At 40.6% G+C, this 24,626-nt stretch overlaps 1 protein-coding gene across 1 annotated transcript in view; it reads right to left on the reverse strand.

The window, feature by feature from the left end:
- Positions 1-7,032: 7,032 nt before the first annotated feature.
- MAPRE1 (microtubule associated protein RP/EB family member 1) overlaps positions 7,033-24,626 on the reverse strand; it is a 28,397-nt gene continuing 10,803 nt past the window's right edge. The window contains exons 3-7 of the mRNA XM_087818796.1: positions 19,749-19,894; positions 17,244-17,451; positions 14,706-14,827; positions 10,350-10,502; positions 7,033-8,755 (exon numbers count right to left, since the gene is read on the reverse strand). Coding sequence (XP_087674922.1) covers positions 8,699-8,755; positions 10,350-10,502; positions 14,706-14,827; positions 17,244-17,451; positions 19,749-19,894 — 686 coding nt within the window. The 3' untranslated portion in view covers positions 7,033-8,698. The remainder of the gene's footprint in view (positions 8,756-10,349; positions 10,503-14,705; positions 14,828-17,243; positions 17,452-19,748; positions 19,895-24,626) is intronic.

The raw sequence follows: 24,626 nt of genomic DNA on the forward strand, positions 1-24,626 counted from the left end.
AATGTCCCTGTTGTTAGGAAATATACACTTCAGCATTTCAGGGTAAAGAGGCAGCATCTAATTTATTCCTAAATGGCTCAACAAACATATACAATGACAAAGCAAATGTGGCAAAATGTTCACAATGAGTTAATGTGGGAAAAGAGGAGTTCTTTACACCATTCTTACAACTATTAAGAAAATGCTAATTATTTCAAAACTAAAAATCTTATGAGAAATGTGTTTAACTGGAAGAGAGAGAACTCTGTTCACAGTCTGAGGCAACAAGCGGAAAGACATACTGGTGGAGGGCAACAGAGATACCCAAGATACTAAGGAAAAGGCTAAGGAGCAGCGAGAAGTGCCGATCTTTGGACACGGGCGAGAAGGAAACTTCAGATGCAGAATTAAGTTTCTACTTAGAACAAGAACAAGTAAGATCAGGGGGAGCCACTTCTCTTGGCCTCAATCTGTTCCCTAAAGTTTACCTGCTCTGGGGCAAGGGCCAGGAACTGCACAAGCCTGGACACAGGAGTGGAACTTGAACAGCCACTAGCGCCACACGCTGGGGATGGGAGGAGAGTAATGGGTTTGCTGAATAATTAGGTTGCAAGAGTTCATAGGGGCAGATGCCTTAAGGCCAAAGGCAGGTAAAGCAGTCCTGGAAGTGGGTAAGAGATGCTCTCCAGTTCAGCCTTTGATCTCAGGCAAACGTATGTTAGGGCCCAGGTGTCCTATCTTCTAGAAATGACTTTATCCCCAAACCCTCACTCACCCTGGCCCAACATCATCTCCCCAGCTAATCTCTAAGGCCACATTGGTTTTCTCCTTCCAGCTTGAGTGAGACATCTTGGCCGCTGTCCCAGCATCCAAAGTAGCTCCTCTATGAAGTCGCCATGGAACTCCGGGGGTTTCCACCTAACTGCAGTCAGCTGGCCACACTAAGAACCAGGAAATGAGACGAAATTCCATGTGCAGAACACAGAACGGAGCATCAGAATCCATCCCATAAACCATAACAACGCAGCCATTTTTCACCCAATTGGAGACATTCTCTTTATTGGTGAAGTCGAACTTACAGCAGACAGTGACAGGAGCTACAGCACACATCGTCAGGACAAGAATGAGTACAAAATGTCCCACAGGACAAATACAGCACAGAATGCCCACCTCTCATGGAAACTATGGGAATGCCAGGGAGCCTGGTGATAAAGCAGGGTGCACCAAAACCAAAAGGCCACTGGCCCCCACAGTTGGGACAGGAAAAGAACACAGCACCTCTCTTAACATGTCTCTGCATGAGCGCCAATCCTTTGAAAAGAGGAAGGCTACACGAGCATTGTATGTGAGATGGGGATCCTATAAATCCAGACATCAGAGCAGGCCTGCACTTGGTACAGCACTACTCCCTTGGTCCATAGCACAATACAGCAGGACAGGTTGGCCGAGGGTAAATTTCTTGGGGACATGAAGTACAGATTTAAAGATATCCAGCTAACTCACATTTCGGGGTGACCTACATGTTAACTGACCACCACTCCCCAGCCCTACACCACAAAGAGAACACCAACATACAGAAAATATTTCTGCTCCGACTTCATCAATATTTTGTCACATTGTAGAACATTAAAAGTAGAGTGGTCCAATGAAATGTCATAAAAGATGCAGGTCTTTTAAATCAGTTTTACTAAACTACGTCTTAATAAGCTAAGAGGGTTTATTTTTTAAATACAAGGCTGATGGTCCCACATTTGACTGTTTGCCAGTGAGGGGTTTTTTGGCTCAGTGCTTTCATTTCCAATTCAGTGTTATCATTTCTACTTACAATAGTTCCTGCATGTATCAATATTTTTATACAGGCTAAATATGCTAAATTCTGTCCTAATAAATACACTTTTCCCTCCCTGGGAAGAAACATGAGAAAAAAAAGAGAAATACTAAGATGCGTTCTTTTAGGTAAGGAAAAGTTCAGAAAACTCCCATCTAAAAAGAATGAAAATACATTTTTTTAAAAAAACAGAGGTAGGAGGGGAGTGCATTGAGAAGAAAAAAATCTTCTACATAAACCTCTGCACAAAAGTAGTTCTGAAAAAAGTTCCAAGCCCCACTTGAGACTAGTCCAGGCATCACCTACCAATCCCAAGGAGATTCTGATGCCCAAGAGCAGAGATGGGATGCTGCCAGAGGAAGCAGCTCCAGTTGCCAGGGCTGCAGGGACACAGACACAGTTAACTGCGCCAGGGAAGGCACCTCCACCCACTTAGCAGCAATGCCAATATTGTCCTCTCCAGCTTTACCACTGTGGGTTTCAAAACGTCAACATCTGTATCCTAATATACAGTTATATGTCAATTATTCCTTAATAAAGTTTAAAAAAAAAACTTACAGCCTCAGCTTTTATATAATTTTTCAAAGTTTGTAATATACAACTTGGTTTGCTAAATAATTAGTTTGTAAGAATTTGTAGGGGCAGATGACTTAAGGTCAAAGGCAGGTAAAACTGTCCTAGACATGGGTAGGAGGGGCTCTCCTGTTCAGCCTTTGATCTCGGGCAAACATATGTTAGCCAAGAACAGAGGCTTTTTCCTTTTCAAACACAAACAAGATTGATTTCAAAATGCCATAATTCAAGAAAAAAAGGCAGATTCTCAATGTGGCTGCTCACCTATCTCCCCTCCCCCCAAAAGAAGAGCACTTCTTAAAGATTGGGGGGGAGTCAGAGAGTTAAAAATTCTTGGGAAATTTTTAAAAATAATTCTTTCATTTGACATTGAATTATTATTTCTTTTCTCATCCTTTAAAATTAATAGGGAGGGAGGTGCACACACAGGGACAAGCTGGGATAGCCTATAACTACCTGTAAAATACACAAATAGTTTATTCCATTTTTCCAAGCAGCATTTAAAATATCAAAGTAAAAACAACAGTCGCATATAATTACACATGGTTAACTCTCACACTATTTTGTAGAAAAACATATAAAATGCTCCCCAAAATAGGCGCTATCAGGTTAGAAACCTTTAGAATACTAAAATCCAGATGACCTTGAGGTATGCTTAAAATCACTAGAACTACTTCAAAATATATAAACGGGTCCCTAAAGAAGAAATATAAATAGCAACATAATAAAACAACTGAAGCAAGCAAGAGAGGAAAGAAATCTGAAGGTCACTCAAGCTTAGACAAGATGAACAGTGACAGACCTGGGTACAATACATCTGGATTCTCGCACTAAGCGGAGATTTGGGGTGGATGGGTTAGCAAAGCTCCCCTGCAGCTTGCTGCAGCCTGCAGGAGAAAAGCCAAACACATTTGCTGATCCACTTCAGAGGCTCTGCTTCTCTTGTCACAGCCTCTTCTTTTAGAGTCAAAACTTTTATTGAAACACAAATGCTGTACACTTCACAATTTCATTGTCAATTCTCAATGTGTGTAGCTGATGCTGAGAAACACTGTGCTTTTCTTTGGACCAAACTGTCCCTCAACTGATGAAAATTGGCCTCCAGCAACAACAGTTGCCAGAACTGGGCACTCCCCTACTCTTTTCTGCTCCAGGATCCTACTGGCTTTTACAGGCCTAAGTAACTTTTCCTAGCCCAGAAGGGGTCTAGGGGAAACCATTCTAGCTCTCTGAGCCAATGAAAAGCTGTATTCTGCAGAAGGGATGCAGGACCTGGAGGAGGACCTTTGTCTCAACTCCTGGTCCTTGGCCTCCTGACCATAAAAGTCTCCCTCGTTCATTTTGGTAAAGGTCAGAGAAGGGCTCTAGCCACATGCTCCCTTTGCATATTCTGTCTACCTACTTGTATGTTTATTTAACCTTGGACTTAACTTTAATAGTCTACAAGTTGTGAATCATTCATAAGGCCTCTGTTCCCACTAGAAATTAGTAAAAGCCATAAAGCTGGCTTTGTTAAGACTTTCCCTGATGGACTGAATCTCACTTATCAGCTTCCCAAATCTCCTTCTACCATCAAAACTAAAAGTTAAAGACATCAGTAATTAGAATAAATTACTCTTCCTCCTCTTCCTCATAGCCACGTCCATCCTATCCTCACCAGTAATTCCTAAACTGTGAAAACCATTCAAAGTAAACCAGGAAAAAGTTAAGGGAGAAATTTTATTTATTTATTTATTTATTTATTTTAATCTTCACCCAAGGGTATTTTTTTCCATTGATTTCTAGAGAGAGTGGAAGGGTAGAAGGGGGGGGAGAGAGAGAGAGAGAGAGAGAGAAACATTGACATGAGAAACATCGATCGGTTGCCTCCCACATGCGCCCCAACTGGGGACAGGGAGGCTGCAACCAAGGTACATGCCTTTGACTGGGAATCAAACCCAAGACCCTTCCGTCTGTGGGTCAACACTAACCACTGAGAAAAACTGCCCAGGGCAGAAATTTTTTTAATTTTTGAGGTAAGACATCTCATAGAATTCCCAACTGCTGACAGATCACTTCGCAATTCTAAATCTCTCTTGATACAAAGTTCTGTAGACTTTGGTGGCTAACCTGGTTTGCTTTCAAATGCTCACAGGACAAAGATTTGCCTCTTTCCACCTGCAGAAACACCTCTGTGAAGGCTATTTTCATTTTACATTTCAGAACCTGAGAGCCTCCGGATTTAAAATTTAATTTATATATATGATTTAAGATCCCAGATTGAGGGGCCTAGAAATCTGACTCTAAAGCTAGGCCTGCTTACCTAGATAACCAAATTAATGAAGCTATCTGACTACAACCTCAACAGAAAGTTTCTGTGCTCCAAGGACTAAGGTAACATTACTTTCCAATTCAGATTAAGCTGAAGGGGAAACAGACCTTCACAAGTTTTAACTGTGTAACAATCTGGCTCAAGTCTTCCTGATCAATGGTTCTAACTGGAGTTAAGTTCATGTGAAAGTACAGAAACCCTCCCTGGGCTTTCTTTCGAACAAGGACTCTGCATACTCAGTTATGTCTTCACATGTGAAAACTATGAGAAAAAAGTACCAAGCATCAGAAATAAATATGAACTCTAATGGTTTTAACATTTTATAAATGGAATGTGTGAATTCAAAAATATGACATATTCCTAATATGAAATCAACAGCAACAGTGTCAGACCAGCAAAATGACTGATCATTCACAAACACTGACCACAGGCTCAGGTTCAGCTTGGTTCAAAGCAATGACTCCCCCTCTGTTGGTAGCCGTCAGATTTGGGTCACCCACATACTAGCAAGCTAATCTGATTAGGCTGACCAGGTTTACTGCCTAGGTTTTATTTGTGGACTATGGTAAACTCTGATGCACATCACAAATGGCCTCATACCAAATCTTAGAAAACAATCCTTAAAAGAAAAACTTCTCTAATCTCTTTGGTTATAGCAACAGAAAATGCTTCCTTTTGAACACCATACTACATTCTTCAAGAAAATACAATTTTTAAATCAGTGATTCTGAATTATTTAATCACTGAATCTTCATTTAAAAGAAAACGGTGAAGTGTGCGTTTAAACCTCTATTTCACTTGGGGGGAAATGCTGAAAACCATAGTCGGAAAAGTGAAAGGAATTGGGCTCAGTACCACCAAGCTGAAAAAGAAACACTGAAAGATCTTATTATTTTACAAAATACTCAAAGCCTATCTTAAGGAATGCCCTCCTGATTTCTCAGGACACAAAACCCTGCCCTAAGCTTTTCTGATCTAGAAACAGAATTTCAGACTGGACCTGAAGAACCGATAAGGGGCCATCTAACATCATAGTTGCTATCAGCTCACTCTGATCCCAACAAGCACCCAATGAGGGAGGCACTTCAACGTCGTCATTACCATTTTGAAGGTCAGAAAAGGAGAGATCAATTAGCTCAAAAGTCACAAAGCTAGGAGCGACCTAGAAGGACTAATCCCCCTGCCCACCCACCCTGCCAGAATTAGACTTGAACTTGCAGGCATATATATATAAGAGTAAAGTACAGGTCTGATAACTACAAGCCTAGGCAACCTGAGGTCCACAGTAAAAGGCAGATTTTCAATCTCCTGACTTGAAATTTCTGGGGATGGACTGTAGAAATATGTCAATCAAGTTCCCCAGGTGATCCTGAAGCCCATCAGTTTGAGGATCACCAGCATGAGTGAATCCTAAATCCAAATCCAGCCAGAAAACCCATTTGTTTACCTATCCTCCAAGTAAACCAAGCAGCTTATTCAAATTTACTGTACCCGTGACCTAACCTAAGTCAGACACATCAAAAGACTTTATGTGCCTCAGCCTAAAGAGCCAGGTCAATGGACTTAGGTCAGAGGTACACACAGTATCACCTTTACTCTTTCCAAGGTAACTTCTCAGTTGACATTATCCAACAGTATCTTCACAAACTCCATGCACTCCTGGAGGTATCTTCTTATAGATTACCAACACATATGGTGTTGAATTCCTTCTTAAGGTGCATACATAACATTTCAAGGAAGTGTTAATACCATTAACTTCTAGAGGAAGTAATGTGGGTGTAACCCTAGTCAAAATCATCAAGTTGAGTTTACAGAGAATCCAAATTGTGGTAGGTACTCTAAAGATCATACAAAAAACTGCCCTCTACCCATTTATTTCATATTGAAAATGGGAGCAAGTCTCCTTTTGAACTCATTTCTTAGAGCAGAAAATTTTAAAAGGGAGGAAAAAAAGGTGAAAATTTCAGTTTATTTTATAGGTTAAGATTGTGCTCACGCCCTTGAAAAATACTTTCAAGAAAAAACTAACAAAAAGTATCTCCCTATGGTCCTGCTATCTCAGGAGGAAACAGCCTTAAAAAAAGGCTTTACAGGAGCTTGACCAAGCCTTGGACTTAGGCAAGACTTCTCACAGTAACATGAGAACGTAAAACAGCAGGAGGCTGAGAAATGTAATGTGAATAGAGGGGAAGAAAGGGATAGGCTTAGAAATAAGCACATTTGAAAAAATGTGAAAGATTTTTAAAAGATCAGTCCTAATTTAAGAAAGAAGCATCAGAACCTTATCATTTGAACCTAAAAGAACATACCCAGGGCAAGACAAATTTAAGAAGACATGACACTCTTGAAATACAGAATTTTATTTAGAAACTGTTTAAAGTAGAAAAAAACCCTGTCAAGAAAGACCAGGTGGAAAATGGGTTCCCAATAAAATGGAATTTAAGGGCAACAAAAGTCTAAAAGGCCACAAAAGAGAAATAGCACCACTGTTATTTGAACAATGGCTAGTTACTTGCATTTTTGGCATTGTTAATCACTGAATCTGGGTTTTCCTCTGAATTCCACACAAAGCATGCACTATACAACAATTTATCATAAAATAACTGCTTTCTACACACATTTTAGGACAAACTACCACCAGAAACAAATCAATACAATTACATTAGGGGCTAAACAAGTTCAGTAGTGGGTGACACACATTTTGCAGAATTCTGCCAAACAAAGGAACTGAATAGGCTGTCGGCAAAGCAAATGAGTTAAGGAATGAAATATTTTAAATATTAATAATTAATTCAGACATGGTACTGTATTTTCTGCAAAAGAAAATTAACATTTATTTAGTAACACGCTAACGAATTTTATCTCCAAAGAGATTAGTGCACTGGCAAAGTATTCTGATAACAGTGGAGGGCTGTGGACAGCAGGTACCAAAAACACCCAGCCTTGCAGATCCCAAGGTAGCAATGGCCTTCACTGATCACTCCCTTTGTCAGAGGTCCAAAAAGAATTTGCAGCATGATCTCCTGCCTGCTGAACTTCCACTCTAAGCAGCAACTTTAAGGAGCCAAAGAGGAGTCCCCAGTGGGCAAGGGATGCAGAGAAACATGTTAAATGTAAACTTAAAAGACAGCAAAATGGGACACAAACCCCCATTCAAATCCCAGAGATGTGGGCAAGTCCCCAAAAGTAGTTGTTAGATTTTAAAACACACCTCATTCCCAAAAAACACAATTCACAGAAATTTTAGGGGTAACGAAAAATTGTCAGAGAAATGCTCAATGAAAATCAAGCTATTCAACTCAAACATCTCCAGGCTGAAACACACTCTCTATTCATTCAGCCAACAATGCCTCTTGCTTCTTAGCAGAGATGCAATTGGTCAAGGACACCAAATGGCTTTACAGAGCAACTTTTAAAACTTTCCTTCTGGGCCAAGGTTAGGCCTATGAAGATTCAAGCAGCCCTGCAAGGCCTGTGAACAGTAGGTTCTCAAGGTTCTAAGGTCTGGCCCTTCCTTCCCAGACACAAGGGCAACACACAAACTCTGTCAGGTTACAGTTTATATTTTGAAATATGCAAGCATATTTTAAATACTTTTAAGGCATTTATTTATTAAAACGTTCTCTGCCAAGATTTCACATTAGCTTAAAATTCAAATCAGTCTTTACATTTCTCTACTGAGGTCTCCACCTCAGTGTATCACATGAAAACACCTTCTCCAGCAATCAGGGTTACCAGCATCCATATGGAGAGCCCATGGTCAGCCTCTTTGTTCCCTAAGTGAACCAACTAGATGTTAATACTGCTCTGCCACAAGATAAAAGCTCCTAACTCAAACTTATTGGAAAAAAGAGTGAAACTTCTGCAAAGTGCACTTTAAGAAGAGGTACTTTTTGCTTATGAAAAGAAACCAGTGAGTCCTCTAAAAATAATAAAAGGGAGTATTTTACAGTTAAGCACATGATTCGGAGTGAAGAACTCAGATGTTGTTCTGCTGGTCCAAGCTGTTAATACTCTTCTTGTTCCTCCTGTGGGCCCCCTTCATCAGGTATCACAAAGCCTTCCTAAAATGGAGAAGAAAGAAGGAAACACTGTTACTCAACACTGAATGACCAGTTTCTACTGTAGGTTCACTTCCCTCAATTTAAAGTCAGTAGTTCTTCCTTTGTCTGCCACACACTTGGCATTTAATGGCACAAGGCCAGGGGACAGCTATTACTTAGGCAGTGGAATCACATCTCCCAAAAGCCAAAAACTGAGCATAACCAAATGGTGATGGATGTGTATACATTGTCTCGGTTATGGTGATGATTTCATGTCATCAAGTTGTACTTAAATACATGCAGTTCATTATGTCAATTCTACCTCAATAAGGTTGTTTAAAAAAGATATAAGGTTACCCTCAACAATCCCTGAGGTCACCATAAAGTTCAGTACCATACCATCTCTTCTCAATAAAGTGTCCACAGGCAGCTTTTCCTTCATGTATTCCTTTGACTGACTTAGGAACCATGCTGCTATTTAGGAGTGTTGTGGGTGTTTTAAGTGTTTACACATGAACTACACCTCTGCAAAAATAGCTAAAGACTGACCTAACATTAGTAGATGGGAAATCGGCAGACTTGTGGCTCCCACCTCACACCAGCTCAGCATTCTGGCATATACTAATGGCTATAATAACATAATAATTAGACTTCCCTTTCAACCATTATCTTATTTTTTTAAACAAATCTCTATGGCTGAATTTACTTAAGATATGACTCCACTAAAATAATACTCAGGCTAGACCAAGGACCCCTGTATCCTCATCATCTTTGTTTTCATTATCTGGCACAGAGCAAGCCTGAAATAAGGTTTATTTAACAAATTATTGACTTTTCAGTCATCTGTTTTAATCCCTCAAATTCACTTGATATGTTTGGAGGACAGTATTAGTAACAGCATGTACCTTGTATCTGTATACTACATACATATTACAAATTAGACACATGCTGTATTTGATCCTACCTTGCTAGGAATACAGAAAAGTTATAATACAGCCACTAAACAGTGGATACAGCAAGATACCAAATCCCACATCTAGGAAAAATCAGTCTTCCCTAATCAGCTAATGTTATGATTAGGATCAGCAGATTCGGCTGTGCAACACACATGGATTCCTAAGAAACCTGAACACAGAACACTCTGAGGAAATGGGAATCGGACATGCTCTTTGGAGGGAGGAGCAAAGGTACACTCTGATAGCTATGGGCAGCAAACATCAAGAAGGGCCATGAGCCTGGGCATGTGTGGGGCCCCAATAAAATGCAGGCAGCAACTCAGGCTGAGGGTTCCAAGCTGCAGGGTGTGGAGAGGGAATGGGCAGGATGATCATTCTGTGGCCCTCATCACCTACCAGTAGCCACAAACTATAGAAGCAGGGCACACCAGCCACCTACTTCTTCCTATTCCTGCCTCAAGGGTTCACAGACCTCAAGGAAGGGCTAAAACTGGGAAGAAGTGCCCTCTGGCTGAATTTGAGGGGTCAAAGATGAAGTACTTTGTGAATGCTATGCTGGAACACGACAAGCATCAGCACTGAGTTTGCCAAAACCAACTAGATAAGACTCATTTTCTCTTAGGTGGCAAAATGGCAAATATCCTCATGTCAACACGTACATCTGTGGCATAGAGAATATCCACAATCCTCTGCAATACCGGGTTGTTTTCCCCCTCGTTCTCCTGGCAAATCAATTCAATGTTCCTTAGCTTTCCAAAGTAGAAATCTCTTTCTTTCTCCAAGTCTTCGACGGTAAGTTTCAATACGTTGACCTGCACGAGACATTAAAAAGGGTGAGACACCTGGCATTCGTGTACAAATAACATACCAGACAAATGTCTAATCCAAAAGGAGATGTGGTCTTTCATCAAACTCTCTAACATGGACAAAAACCCCACTTTAGTTTAATGTCAATTTTCTTCAGCCCCAGATAAATAACATGGGCTTGTTCATAGCCACTTTGACTATAATAATTCTCACGAAATGGCAGGCACCACCATGAAACACTCAGGAACTTCTTAGGGACTGAGAAAAGATCCAGGAGAAAAAAACTATGGGAGCCTGAGACAAATACAGAAGCAAAATCCAGCCCAGCAGGGCAGCTGACAATCATAAACTGAGTCCTTACCATTGCTCAATCAAGTTTAGACCTTTTTGCATGTGGAGGTCAATGGAAAGAGAGGGTCTGGTCTTGGGGAATGGGGTTGAAATGCCAAGCCAGGAGGGGAAAACTAGCTCAAGATGACCAACACTAGCCAAAGATAGCTAGGACTATGGGAGGCCTGGGCACAGAAAACTCAATGGTTTTTCCCCTCCACCCCACCTGTATACTAAGGGAAGGAGGTCAATCCTTAACTCAAAAGAAAAGCATCTTCTATGGAAAGAGTCCTGGCACCTGTCTCTCTCCAAAGAAAGAGAAGACAGAAGAGGTAGGGAACAAACCCTACCACATCCCACTGCTAGCTCCCTCCATTGAGCATCTCATCAGCTCACCACACATGCAGCAGGAGCCTTCAGGAGCTCCACTAAGGGGCTCTCATTTCCACAAAAGGGCAATGAAGAAATCAGTCTCAGTGCTTAGGCCAGGACTCCATCTAGCCAAGAGTAATAAAAGTCATAACAATTCTCCGGGTCTTTATGTATTTTAAGCATGGTGCATCTTCATTCCAGTGTATTCAAATCTGTGACATGTGAATTCACTTTAACTCTTACTGAATGTAAATTGCAAGGCAGATTATGCAGCATAAAATCCTCAAAGGACTTACAGGCTAGAGCCACATGGAAAACCAAGCCAGGAAGTGAAAGGAAAAGCAGGTGCAAACAATTTGGGTAGCAGGGACTCAGAACCAGAAGGTATCACAGAAATCTAGTCCAACCTTCTGAACTTATAGCTGCAAAACCTGAAGTGAACAGCTGATCTAACTTCCCCACAGCCTGAAGAAGAAGCCAAACACAACTATAGGGATCAAGTACTGCCCCAGGTGGACAAAATTCCCCCTTCATAATCTGCAGTCAAGAAGCACAAGAGATGTGGAGCAGGTGACTAGAACCAGCAAGACCATTCTATCAAAGATTTAATGTCAATGTTCATCATCAAAGGCCTTAACAGACCAAACCAGAAGAGTCAAGGTTCTATTCCTTTATCAACCACAGAAATCACTTTTTAAAATAACTGAAAATTTTCGATGAAGTGCTACCATCACCTAATAACCAGCAAAACTAAATTGTCCATTTCCCCTTATTCTCCCCACCCCTGCTTTAACTGCTACAAGTTGTCTTTCCTTAAACTATCAGTTAACCCCAAAGTGCAGTACAAAAAGGGATAGAAGGGCAAGGGTTGACCAACCCCAGCAATAATAAGCTGCCTTGGATCTTCAGCTCCAAAATCCAAAAGCCTGAGAAGAGGCCTTCTAATCACATTAGTGACCAAAAAGGAAAGGAAAACCAAAATAGCTTAAAAAGGTATGCTAGCTTGGAGTCCAATTATATACTTATGTTTCATTAGTGCCTCCCTCACAAACCCATTAAAACCTTCTCTGGCCTATGCACCATCCAAGGCACCAGAACCCAGCCTTCTGGGTCCCACCTATAAGGCCAAAGCAGCAATCAATGTTGCTCTTAGAACATTCTCTTATAGTAAAGTAATAGCTATAACCTAAGAAGCCCCAAGAAGAATGCTTAGGACTTGCACTGGCCAATCTGGCAGCTATGAGCTACACCTGGCTATCTGAGCCCTTGAAATGTGGCCAGTGCAACGGAGATAGGCTGTACACACTAAATACACACTGATTTTCAAAGACCTAGTAGGGCCTTCAAATGTAAAACATCTCATTGATAATTATTTGTATTGATTACATGTCAGAATGATAATATTTTGGATAGGTTGGTTGGGTAATGTGTTATTAGAGTTAATTTAATCTTGTTCCTTTTTACTTTTCTTTAATGTGGCTACTAGAAAATTTCAATTTATGTATGTGCCTTACACTTCTGGTTCACATTCTATTTCTATTTAAGTGTTGCTCTGGAATAAAATCAAATAAAGGTAAATTTCTCCAGGATGACAAGAATGTGGAATTGCTGCAGATTTCCCAAGGATATGAACCCTACAAGGCAATTTGTATAGAATACACTCTTCTTCTCTTAGCCTAACAAGCCCATCTGGCTTTATTTCTCATATTGGTCATAACCCTCTGACCTCCACACCTTTGTCAGGGCCACAAATTCAAATATTTTCAGGGGCCAGAAAGACCATGTAATGAGACAAAGGAATGAGTAACAGGATGTGGGAAAGACTTTGGCAACCTGGAGAGAAGCTAAAATCTTTCATATTAAAAAATAAATAAAACCTTGTGAAGGCCAAAGTACTTCTGACACAGGGCTGAACCAGCTGGGTATGAGCTGCGTTCAAATTCCAGTTCAGGTTACTTAACCTCTCTGAGCCACACTATCCTTATCTGTAAAACCTCACACGGCTAATGCAAAAGTGAAATTAAAGTGCTTAATAACATAATGGCTTATGCACTCTAAAAATGTTAGCTATTTTTGTTTTTGTTATTAATGTTCGCATATTCCATACATGCTAACACTTGTGTACGTATTTCACACACACAAAATTTTATTCCTGTGAACTTTTAAAAATCACTTCAGAACCTATCTCACTGTATCAAGACAATGAACAGAAACCATAATAACCACAACTGCTATTACCCCATTTATCCCAACACCATTCAGGCACTTGACATAACATCAGCTCATGTAATCTGCTCAACTGCCGTGAGCAAAATATGAGCCCACTTCACAGGAGGTAGTAAATTCAGAGAGATTAGCTGACTTGCTCCAAGTAGAAGTAAGTGGCAGACAGAGCCAGAACAATCCCCAAATCCATGCAACCCAAAGCCTATGTTCTATCACACAGGACACTAGCTGAGACTGCTGCATCTTCTTCTGGAGGGTACAAGATCAACCCTGTGCTGGTCACCTAGACTCACCACTGATAACCCTCACTGTTTTTCTGAGACTACTTCCTTATTCTCCAAAACTTCTATACTTCAGTGACAACACCCAGAGGATGCTCAAGGCAGCCGCACTGATGGGGCTGGTGACACTCCTGAGACACCTAAAATGATGGGCTACACGCAAATCAGAGAATTATAAATTTAAAAAATTAAAATTAAAAAAAGTTCTTTGTGCAGGCTTTTCTGTCCTGGTCTCCCAGGTGCAGAGACTGGGTTATAAGAGGTTCAGGATTAAAATGAGACTGTGTCTCCCAGGTTTTAGGATGTGGCTTTTAGGAAAGTAAGAGTCCAATCTCAAACTCACTGGGATAACAAAGCATCCCAATTTTAAAACTGGGATTAATCAAGAGAATCATTCAAAAGCAAACAAAATAACTACAAGGATTAGTGAGAAAATGTTTAAAAGTCTAAAATTTGTTCTGATCCACAGACCTCAGACAAGTATCTTCAGGATATTAACTAATCCTAAAGAAGACATTTCAAATCACTGACCTATTAAGAACAGAAGAACAACAGGCTTTTCATACCAGTTCCACTCTCAACTTGGATTTCAGCAGAGAAACTATGAAATCCTTTTTTACAAATTATTCAGAAAGAAACTCTCCCATATCTTTTGTCAGAGCCAAAATTCAAGACACTGTGAATCCCACAGAATCCTAACAATGTTCCAGAGACATTCAACAGGGTTCTCTTGTGTAGACTGGTTGCCAAACTAAGACATTAGTTTCTGTCACACTAACAGATCTCAGAAATGCCTGACCTCCCTCATGTACCTCCACTCTCTCTCACACTGCTCCCCACACAGCACCTGATGGGCTCACACATGTCACGACGAGGACTGTTTCAGCAAGCAGACAAAGTAGGTCTTCCTACAAGAACACGAACAAGCCTCCTCTGGTCAGTGCAGCAAGTATCCTTTCCCCTGACATGACTCTAGTCGGGAACACAGGAGGGACCTACCTGCTGCATCAGTTCGGCTGCTTCGTCATCCCCGTTGCCCACACCAGGATTCTTTCGCACCACACCCGGGCCAGCCTTAGGGGTTGCAGTAGTTCTGTGTGTTGCAATGGGCCTCTGTGGAGCTGAGAGAAGAGCAGAGGTCTTTTTAAGAGCAGAAATTTCAAAACCAAAAAGAACCCACCAGCCCTGGCCAGGTGGCTCAGTTGTTGGGGTATTATCCCATACATCAAAAGGTTGCAGGTTCGATTCCTGGTCAAGGTGCATACAGGAGAGAACCAATCAATGTTTCTCTCTCTCTCCCTCCCTCTCTCTAAAATCAATAAACATACCCTCAGGTGAGGATTTAAAAAAAGTAAAAAGAACCCACCAGACAAGAGGAGGCTGTGACCAACTGCCCTCCAAAGTAATGCAGTAAAGGGACCCAATGTGGAGAGCCCAGCATGCATGACAACACCCCCAAGTTTGCCCAAAGTGGCTTCTTATCTTGGTAGCAAAGCACTAATTTTAGCCACAATCTCTTGGGCTGGTAGTAAGTCCTCCTGTGAGGTCTTTTTGTCATTGGGGTGAATAGAACTAACCCAGCAGTTCCAACCAAAACTACCAGCAGGTCAGCTTCATGGTGCAAAGGCAAACTTCACACCAGGAGTGAGCTCACAGTTCCAGCTGCTGCTGTGCACTAACAGTTCCCCACCTAGAAAATAAGATGCCCCCTAACTCAGAACCTCAGACTTCTTGGACTGGGAAGAGCAGGGTGGTAGAGACTGCTCTTACAACTAACGACTTCAAAACTCATATCTTGCTCACCTTTTAGAAAGTACTTAGAAGAGTTAGGAGAGAAAAGCAGCACAGCGACCAGGATTTACAAACTTCTCTAATAGCCGAAAGCAGACAAAGACAAGGAAAAAGTAGTAAAGCAGCCAACCTATCTACAAATTAAAATAATCAAGTCTGGGCTACCTCATGGCAAATGTTATCATCACTTAAGATTTTGTTCATTCATTCAGGAATAATTTTGTAAAGCTTGTACATTATGCCAGGCTTAGAAATACCTGATTTTCCTGACACCCCAAATTATTCAATAACCATAAGGCCTGTCAACTACAGTAACAGGTATTTCCTCTGGATGATCTCTAGTATGTTTATCTCTAGTAAGTTTATCCCAAAGGCTAAACGCTTAATGCAAGTCTCCACTTGCCTGTTAGCCACATCTGAAATATGAAATGCACAGGGTTATCTATGCAGTTCCCCATTCTAAGTAGCTAAGAAATAAAAGTACTCAATATTTGGAGAAATTGGAACTTTCATATACTCTGCTGATGGGAATGCAAAATGTTTCAGCCACTCTGGAAAACAGGTAGTTCTGCAAAATGTTAAACATAGAGTTAGCATACGACCCAATAATTATGCTCCTAGAGTATATACCCAAGAGGAATGAAAACACATGTCTACAAAGAAACTTGTATAGAAATGTTCATAGCAGCATTATTCTTAATAGCTAAAAACTGGAAACGACACAAATGACCAACTGATGAATAAATAAAATGTGGTATAGGCATACAAAGGAATACTGTTCAACCATAAAAAGGAATAAAGTCCTGATACATGCTACAATATGGATGTTGAAAACATGCTAAATGAAAAAAGCCAGTCACAAAAAGACACATATTCTATGATCCCATTTATATCAGATCATGTAAAAATTAAAAAGCACTCAATGTCCTCCTCTTCCTACCAGATGGATCAGCCTCTTTCTCAAGGTATAATGGGACCTTAACTAATATTCTTGCTACCTTCTGGAAAAGGAGGTGTTAGCATCTGTAGAACATCCATCCTGCCCCAAAGTATAGGTATATTCTATAAATATACTACTACAAACACACTTTGGGTAACCTCCTGGCCAACACTTTTTAGAGAAGGTCTCTAAAAAACAGCCCCCACCCCCTGCCTCCCAGATTCTGCTGGAATCACAGCAAGCCAAAGCCACTTAACAGCTCAAATTCTTGGGAGGGCAGGGAAGCAGTAAGTAATGTACAGGAAGCTGGTCTGCAGACAGAATGATGATGCAGAGAGCCTAGAACAGTTCCTGAAAGACCTAGAAAGCACCTTTAGTTCCTGGGAGGTAAGGTCTGACTGTTATTGGGCTCCGTGTACCATCCTTGTGTTCAAACTAAAGCTCTCTTTTATGTGAGCTAACCTGAGGGGTTTCTACTCCAAATAAAGAGCCTTGGCAAAACTATACAGTAACTCATTGAGACCTCAAAAGCAACCCTCTGGGGCGCCTATTCAAATTCCTGTTTTATAGAGGAGGAAACTGTAGGGCAGGTAAAGTGGCCCACACAGCGCTACAGAGACCTAAAAACAACCACAAGTCTGCCTGATGCCACAATCCATGCTCTTGCCACATGGCTGGGATTAGGCTCCTTAAGCTCCCTAAGGCTACTCAAAAATTCTGGTTAAATGTTGAATGTATTAATGACTGAATGAATGAATACCTGGAAAACTATTATTTGGAAATGATGTTTCTGTTTGGTTTTTTACCTGCACTGCTAGAGCTGAGAGGTTTCTTCGGTTTGTTCAGAGCTGGAGCAACAAGGGAGGGAGCCACTGCAGTTTCTTGACCTTGTCTGGCAGCTACAGGGTCATAGTCTTTTCCATCATAGTTTGCATCAAAAAACTTCTTGAACCACTGAACGAATTCAAAATTGTCCTGAAACTTTCCTTTTACTAATCTGTCCACAGGAATTATCTGCAGAGAAACATCAAGACTGTTTATAGCCCAAAGCAAGAGGCTTTTGGCAAACATCAAACATGTCAATGCATCAAATCAATATAAAGCTCTGCCTGCCAAGAAGAGAAAAAAATAGTTTAGAAGCAAGAACTTAGTACAAAGTAAGCCCCTGAAAGTTTATAGAGCAAGTTTCATCCAGTTTGCCATCCACAGAATATTTCTACCTACCAAGCCCCCTCCAAGTCCATCAAAAGGAATCAAAAATGCAAAAGGAACAAGTATCATATACAAGTCACATACACAATTCCAAACATATCCTAAGATGTAATTCCACTGTAAAGAGTAAGTCTCCTGTGAAACTTGTATGGCCACAGTACCTGTCACAAAGTATAAAATCCAGAGCACAAACTAACCAGAGGTATCTACAATAAACTGTGTTTAAAAATAATAATAAAAATTCTGCCTTAAAAGTAGGTCAAGGCACAGAATCAGTCCCAAGATAGATTTCTACAAAATGGTATGTTTTTCAAGTAATTTCAATCCTATTAAAACATACTTTAAGGATTCTGTAAGTTTTGTTATTACAAGAATACTGTGTTATCAGCTATTATTTCAAGTCACTGGACTATTGCCCAGAGTTTACCTTCAGGGATTCCAATTGCAATGGTAGTTTTATAAAGAACCTGTAATAATCTGAACTATACCCATCCCTCTGAGCAAATAAATATAAAATTACTTTGTATGATACTGAAACATTTACAAATAAACACATTATGTCTGGAATTTCAAAATAATTCAGGAGTCCAGGTGGTAGGGTAGAGGTATAGCTGAAACAAAACTAGATATGAGTTGATAATTACTGAGGTATATAGAGGATCACTGCACTATACTTTTGTTTACTTTAGAAATTTACCTTACTAAAAAAAATTAAATTCTATAAAAAGAAAAAGGTAGGTTACTGTACATAGTAAGCTGCACCTAGTTTAAACTATGCCTGGTAACTAAATGATATTCTTATAATATACATGCATGTTTTATACAGTGTAGAGGCAAAACTAAAATAAAGACTGATTTCAAAGTAAATAAAAACCAGACACACAAGCAAGATAATTAGGAGACGATTATAAGCTTTATTAAAAAAAGTATTTTCCCCCAAAAATGGCTTAAAAGGATAAATCCTTCTAATGGGTGCAGGGAGAAACTGCTCAATTTTACAATAATTATGCACCGCTTAACGATGGGAATATGTTCTGAGAAATGTATCATTAGACAATTTCATCATTGTGCAAACATCATAGTGTGCACATACACAAACCTAGATGGTATAGTTGACTACACACCTAGGCTAAATGGCATAGACTATTGCTCCTAGGCTATAAGCCTGTTCATAATGTAACTATACAAAATCTCACAAGATTAAATCAAGCACAAGGAAGAATGATGCAAGAGACGCAGTAAACACAGGATGTACGAGGCTGCTGCCGGCATGACACAGCATACTGTTTTACAGCAAGCTTTTTTTTTAAATAGAAAGAGCACACTCTAAAATAACAACTAAAAAGTATAATATAGTAAATACATAAACCAGTAACATAGTTGTTTATTATTGTCAAGTATTATGTACTGCACATAATTATATGTACTACATACTATACTTTTATACAACTGGCAGAGCAGCAGGTTAATTTACACCAGCACCACCACAAACACTTAATGCTTTGTGCTACAGTGTTGTGATGTCACTAGGTGACAGGGATTTTTCAGGTCCGTGTTCTCATACAGGCGATCCTTCATTGACCAAAACATTGTTGTGTAGCTCATGACTATAATCTATTACCTACTAAAACAGAGATGATATATGTCCTAATGAAGCCTAGTGGACAGTGTTTCTGGTACCTTCAAATAACCTTGGGGGCAAGAGGAAAATTCCCAACCCACAGGGATCTTCTTGTACCCTGCTTTTACAAGTCAAGTATTTCTAGAATCTTCTTTATTAGAACTACTTGTTGCACTACATGGGATGCTTTACAGAAGTAAACCCAGAGATTAGAGAGTTAGAACTCAGACTAACAGAGATTAAACAGGTTGACTCCTACAGATGGTTACTAGCTTCATTATGAAGAAAGAAGACAGCGAGGAAACTGGGGTAGGAGGATAGAGGGAAACTCTGCCCCGGCACATTCTATGTTAACTGGAGAAGACAACTATACAAATTGGGAAAAGACAATGTCCATAGTCATGGGCCAGCATCTGTATCCTTAGTAACAATCACTAGTCAAGAAACAGCCTTAAATGAAAGAATAAAATTTACCTACTTTATCAACACCCATCCTCTTAAAGCCTGCTTGTAGTATTTTGAAGTTCTGGATGTATTCATGCTCTAGCTTAGCTTGAAATTTCACTTTCTTCAAGGCAATGGAGCCAGGGAACAGCATGTCCATAAACTGACAATAGGCAGCCCCTGAATGAACAACAACAGAAGAATAAAATACACAATAGGTCATTAAATGCTATTATTAAAGGAGCAGGGTGAGCTTTACCCACTTAACCCAGGAACAATTTTAAAAGTTGTAAAACGGACCTATAAAATCCAAATGCTTCAATACCAAAAAGACTTAGAAGTCTTTTTTCTTTTAATCCTCACCCGAGGATATTTTTCCATTGCTTTTCGATAGAGTGAAGGGAGAGAGAGGGATAGAAAAGGAGAGAGGAAGAGAGAGAAACATCGATGTGAGAGAGACACACTGATTGGTTGCCTCCCGCACATGCCCTGACAGGGCCAGGGATTGAACCTGCAGCCCAGGCACATGCCCTTGACCTGGAATGGAAGCCAAGACCCTTCGGTGTGCAGGCCTATGTTCTAAACACTGAGTGAAACCGGCCAGGGCTTAGAAGTCATTTTAAAAATCTGTAAGAAGACTGTGGTGCCCAACCAGGCGTGGCTCAGCACTGACCTAGAATCCAGGAGATTGTAGTTCGATTCCTGGTCAGGGCACATGCGTGTTACGGGCTCGATCCTCAGTTGGGGATGTATAGGAGACAGCCGATCAATGACGACTCTTTCATCATTGATGTTTCTAGCTCTCTCTCTCCTTCTCCCTTTCTTTCTCTGAAATCAATGAAGATAATTTTTTTTTTTTTTAAAAGCCTATCAGGCTTTACCTGATAGGTTCTTCAACACACTTGCAACTTGGAAGACAATGATCGGGGGGAAAGGAATGTATGTGTCTATGAAATTTTAAAACTACTCTATTAGAAACCAACATAACAATAAAATGACCACTGCAAAAAAATAAAAAATAAATTAACGCATAGAATAGAAAAACGTAAGCAGAGGTTACCATTTTCTGCTTTTTTCCCCAAAGACATACCCTCCTCCTCATGAGTGGGAGAAGAGATTTCCCAAGTATTTCAAAGATCCATCTTCTGGCTTAGGTTAAATTTTTTTTTCTAATATGTCTGTCTTCCTGAGCTTTTCACATCTCTAAATAAACTTAACTATGTTCATTGCAGCATTATTTACAAGAGCGAAGATACAGAAGCAACCTAGGTGTTCAAGAGATGACTGGATAAAAAAGATGTGGTATATATATACAATAAAATATTACTCAGCTATAAAAAAGAATGCAATCTTGCCAATTTCAACAACATGGATGGACCTAGAGGGTATTATGTTAAGTGAAATAAGTCAGACAGAGAAAGACAAATATTGTATGATTTCACTTACATGTGGAATCTAAAAAACAAAACAAACTCAGATACAGAAAACAAACTGATGGCTGCCAGAAGGGAGAGAGATGGAGGGTTGGATGGAAAAGGAGAAGGGAATTAAGAGGTACAAATTTCCAGTTATAAAAAACCCATGGGAAAGTAAATGTACAGCATAGGAAAGAGTCAATAACATTGCAATAACTATGTAGGGCAGGTATCAGATGGTTACTAGACTTATTATGGTGGTCACTTTATAAGGTATATAAATGTGAAATCACTAAGTTGTGCATCTGAAACTAATATAATATTGTATGTCAACTGTGCATGAAAGCACACCCGGAGAAGCAGAGCCACCCTACAGATTGGCATCTTCCTCTGCCACAGGACAAGAAAGACAAGTGCCCCTGCACAGCTTCTATGGTCTGTTTCAAGTGGGGCTGTTATACAACCCTAAGGTCTCTGACTGGCCCAAACATTCTAGTAGGTACCTGGGAGCTTCTGCCTGGCTTGGAACACAGAGCCCAATGTCTCCAGTTCTACTGGCCCAAACCACAGCTGTGTTCAGGGTGCCCCACTGCTGCCGTGCTCTGGAAGACAGTTTTGCGCACTGCACAGCTTCCAGGAAGCCAAGCACCACTGCAGACTGCTACGAGCAGCCAGGTTGGGTTGCCTTGTACTCCCCCACCCCAGGGGACAATAGCACAGGATACGGCCACTCTGAGGTCTGGAACTCAGGAAAACTCTTTTTTTTTTTTAAATCCTCACCCGAGGATATTTTTTCCATTGCTTTTCACAGAGAAGTGGAAAGGGGAGGGGGGAGACAGAGAGAGAAACATTGATGTAAGAGAGAGACACTGGTTGCCTCCCGCACAGGCCCCAAGCAGGGCCGGGGATCGAGCCTGCAACCAAGGTATGTGCTCTTGGCTGAAATCGAACCCAGGACCCTTCAGGCTATGGGTCAATGCTCTACCCACAGAACCAAACCGGCTAGGGCCTCAGGTAAACTCTTGAGTGGTAGCCCTGACCCACACGGACACATAGAAGGGTCAGAATCAGGTAACTAAATGGTTGTGCTTCCGTGAACATCTTACCTGGCCCTGGTTTGGTGATGACAATGCATTGCGAGCCATTGGTGCTCACACTTGGCTACAGCCCACGAGCTCAGTTCCTCTGTAGACATAGGTGGAGCGAACCTCTAGGCTAGCACACTGCACCTCTTAGCTTCACAGGAGGTGAGATTCTGGTTTTTAAGAAACGTACACAGCTATGGAACACATATGAAATTTTGGTCTGCTTCCCTTAAAATTTCCCAATCATTTTTAGAAAATATGGAGTATGTCAAAAGCCATTTTACACATTAGATTCCAAACAGAAGCTGAAAATTAATCAACAATTTAGTTGATGAGATTGTTAAATTTCACATGTGATGATGTACTTGAACAGTGTTAGAATTTTATTTGCTTATATTCTTGTAGATGTTTTAAAAAAACATGTATGTGAACCAACAAGAAAAAAAATGGAAGCAACCTATATCTCCCACAGTAGGAGTAATCAATTACATAAATGTTTAGCATATCATCTGCCTGACAGAATATTATGTAGGCATTCAAAACACATTTTTTTACTTCTTTAGGAAAAGCTCAAGATTTAATATTAAAAGAAAATATTTATTTATAATCAGAACACCAAGAAGAAGTTAAATGTTTAAAAGAAAAAAGTGTATCAGTTGCTTTATACAAAAGGGCTGAAAACTCCTGGTCTATAAATGTCTCCACTAGGTATAGAACAGGTTAAAAGCGACCCTCCTTCCATGCTCTGCCTTAATAACAAAGGCTGGTAACCCAACAGGGCTAAAAGAAGACCTCTCTTAAATGGCCACTATCCCATCAATCTGCGACAGAATAAGCCCACATAATTTGTGGCTTAAGGATGCGGACAGACTTAGGGTAGGACCAGCTGTGCCATGGCATCAACTACCAAGTCTCACTAACTGCCACAGCCCCACCCTACCAGGATCTGTGCTGCAAGCAGAGAACACAAAACTAGGACACTTTATGGCCCCTGCTCCAAAAGTTTGCAATATCTCAAGGGCACTGGCTCTCAGTACTTTTGGGTCAAGAGTCCCTTGGAGAATTAGATGAAAGCTGCAGCCAACATTCTACACAGAATAGATGCTCCCCTGTCAGAAAACTCCCAGCCTTCTGGGTCCCACCTATAAGGCCAAAGCAGCATTCCTCCTCACTATCGCTCAATAACTACGATTCGACAAGAAACACTCAGTAAGTATACACTAAGTCACTGGCTTTCACTTGGCACTCCTCTAAATGCTTCTCTATGAGGTTATTAAAAATCTGTGGCTACTGCCCAGCAGGGCGTGGCTCAGTGGTTGAGCATCAACCTAGGATCCAGGAGATCGAGGCTTGATTCCCGGTCAGGGAACATGCCCGGGCTGCGGGCTCAATCCCCAGTGACTCTCTTGTCATTGATGTTTCTGTCTGTCTCTGTCTCCCTCTCCTTTCCTCTCTCTGAAATCAATAAAGATTTGAAAAAAAAAAAAAAATCTGTGGCTACTAATCAGAGAACACAAAACTAGGAGACTTTATGGCCCCTGCTCCAGAAGCTTGCAGTAGCTCAAGGGCACTGGCTCTCAGTCCTTTTGGGTCAAGAGTCCCTTGGAGAATTAGATGAAAGCTGCAGCCAACATTCTACACAGAATAGACGCTCCCCTATCAGAAAACTCCAGATTAAGAACCCCCAGCGTTTTAACTCAAACACACAGAAAACACACGACTACTAAATGGAGGAGTGTTCAGGCTTACGGGGGTAGGTGAGGCTTGAATCGTCTTAGAGGACAAATACAATGTGGGAATAGAGAGCTGTGAGGCGTCATTAATGCAAATATTAAAAATCATCCTCAAGAAATTTAACATGGGAAAAACACTATTTTAATTTTAAACATGGGAAACAAAACTGTACAACGCATACGCTTGTATATGTTACTGCCAAAAATCTGTAATACCAACAGATTGGAAACAAACTAAATGTCCATTAACATGGGACTGATCCAAGGAAATTATGGCACTACACAGTCATATATATGATATATGGATATGGAACACTCTCCAGAATATACACTGGGATTAAATATGCTACCATTTGTGTGAAAGGGGGGAAAAGACACACCCACACAAACAAACACACAGAACATGGATAGATGGATGTTTTTGCTTGTATTTATACAAGCCCTCTGGCGGCTACCCGGCTGATAACACTGGTTTCCTCTGAGGATGGGAACTGGGTAGGTGGTAAACAGTTAAGAGGGAAACTTATCACTGTTTTATCTTTTTGTTCCCTTTGAAATTTAAACCATTTTAAGACTTTCAAAAAATAAAAACCATATACCATGGAATACTACGCAGCTGTAAAGAAGAATCTTATACCCTTTGGGACAGCATGGATGGGCCTGGAGAAAATTATGCTAA

Source organism: Miniopterus natalensis, chromosome 7, assembly GCF_054644295.1.
Source record: "Miniopterus natalensis isolate mMinNat1 chromosome 7, mMinNat1.hap1, whole genome shotgun sequence".
Lineage (NCBI taxonomy): Eukaryota > Metazoa > Chordata > Mammalia > Chiroptera > Miniopteridae > Miniopterus > Miniopterus natalensis.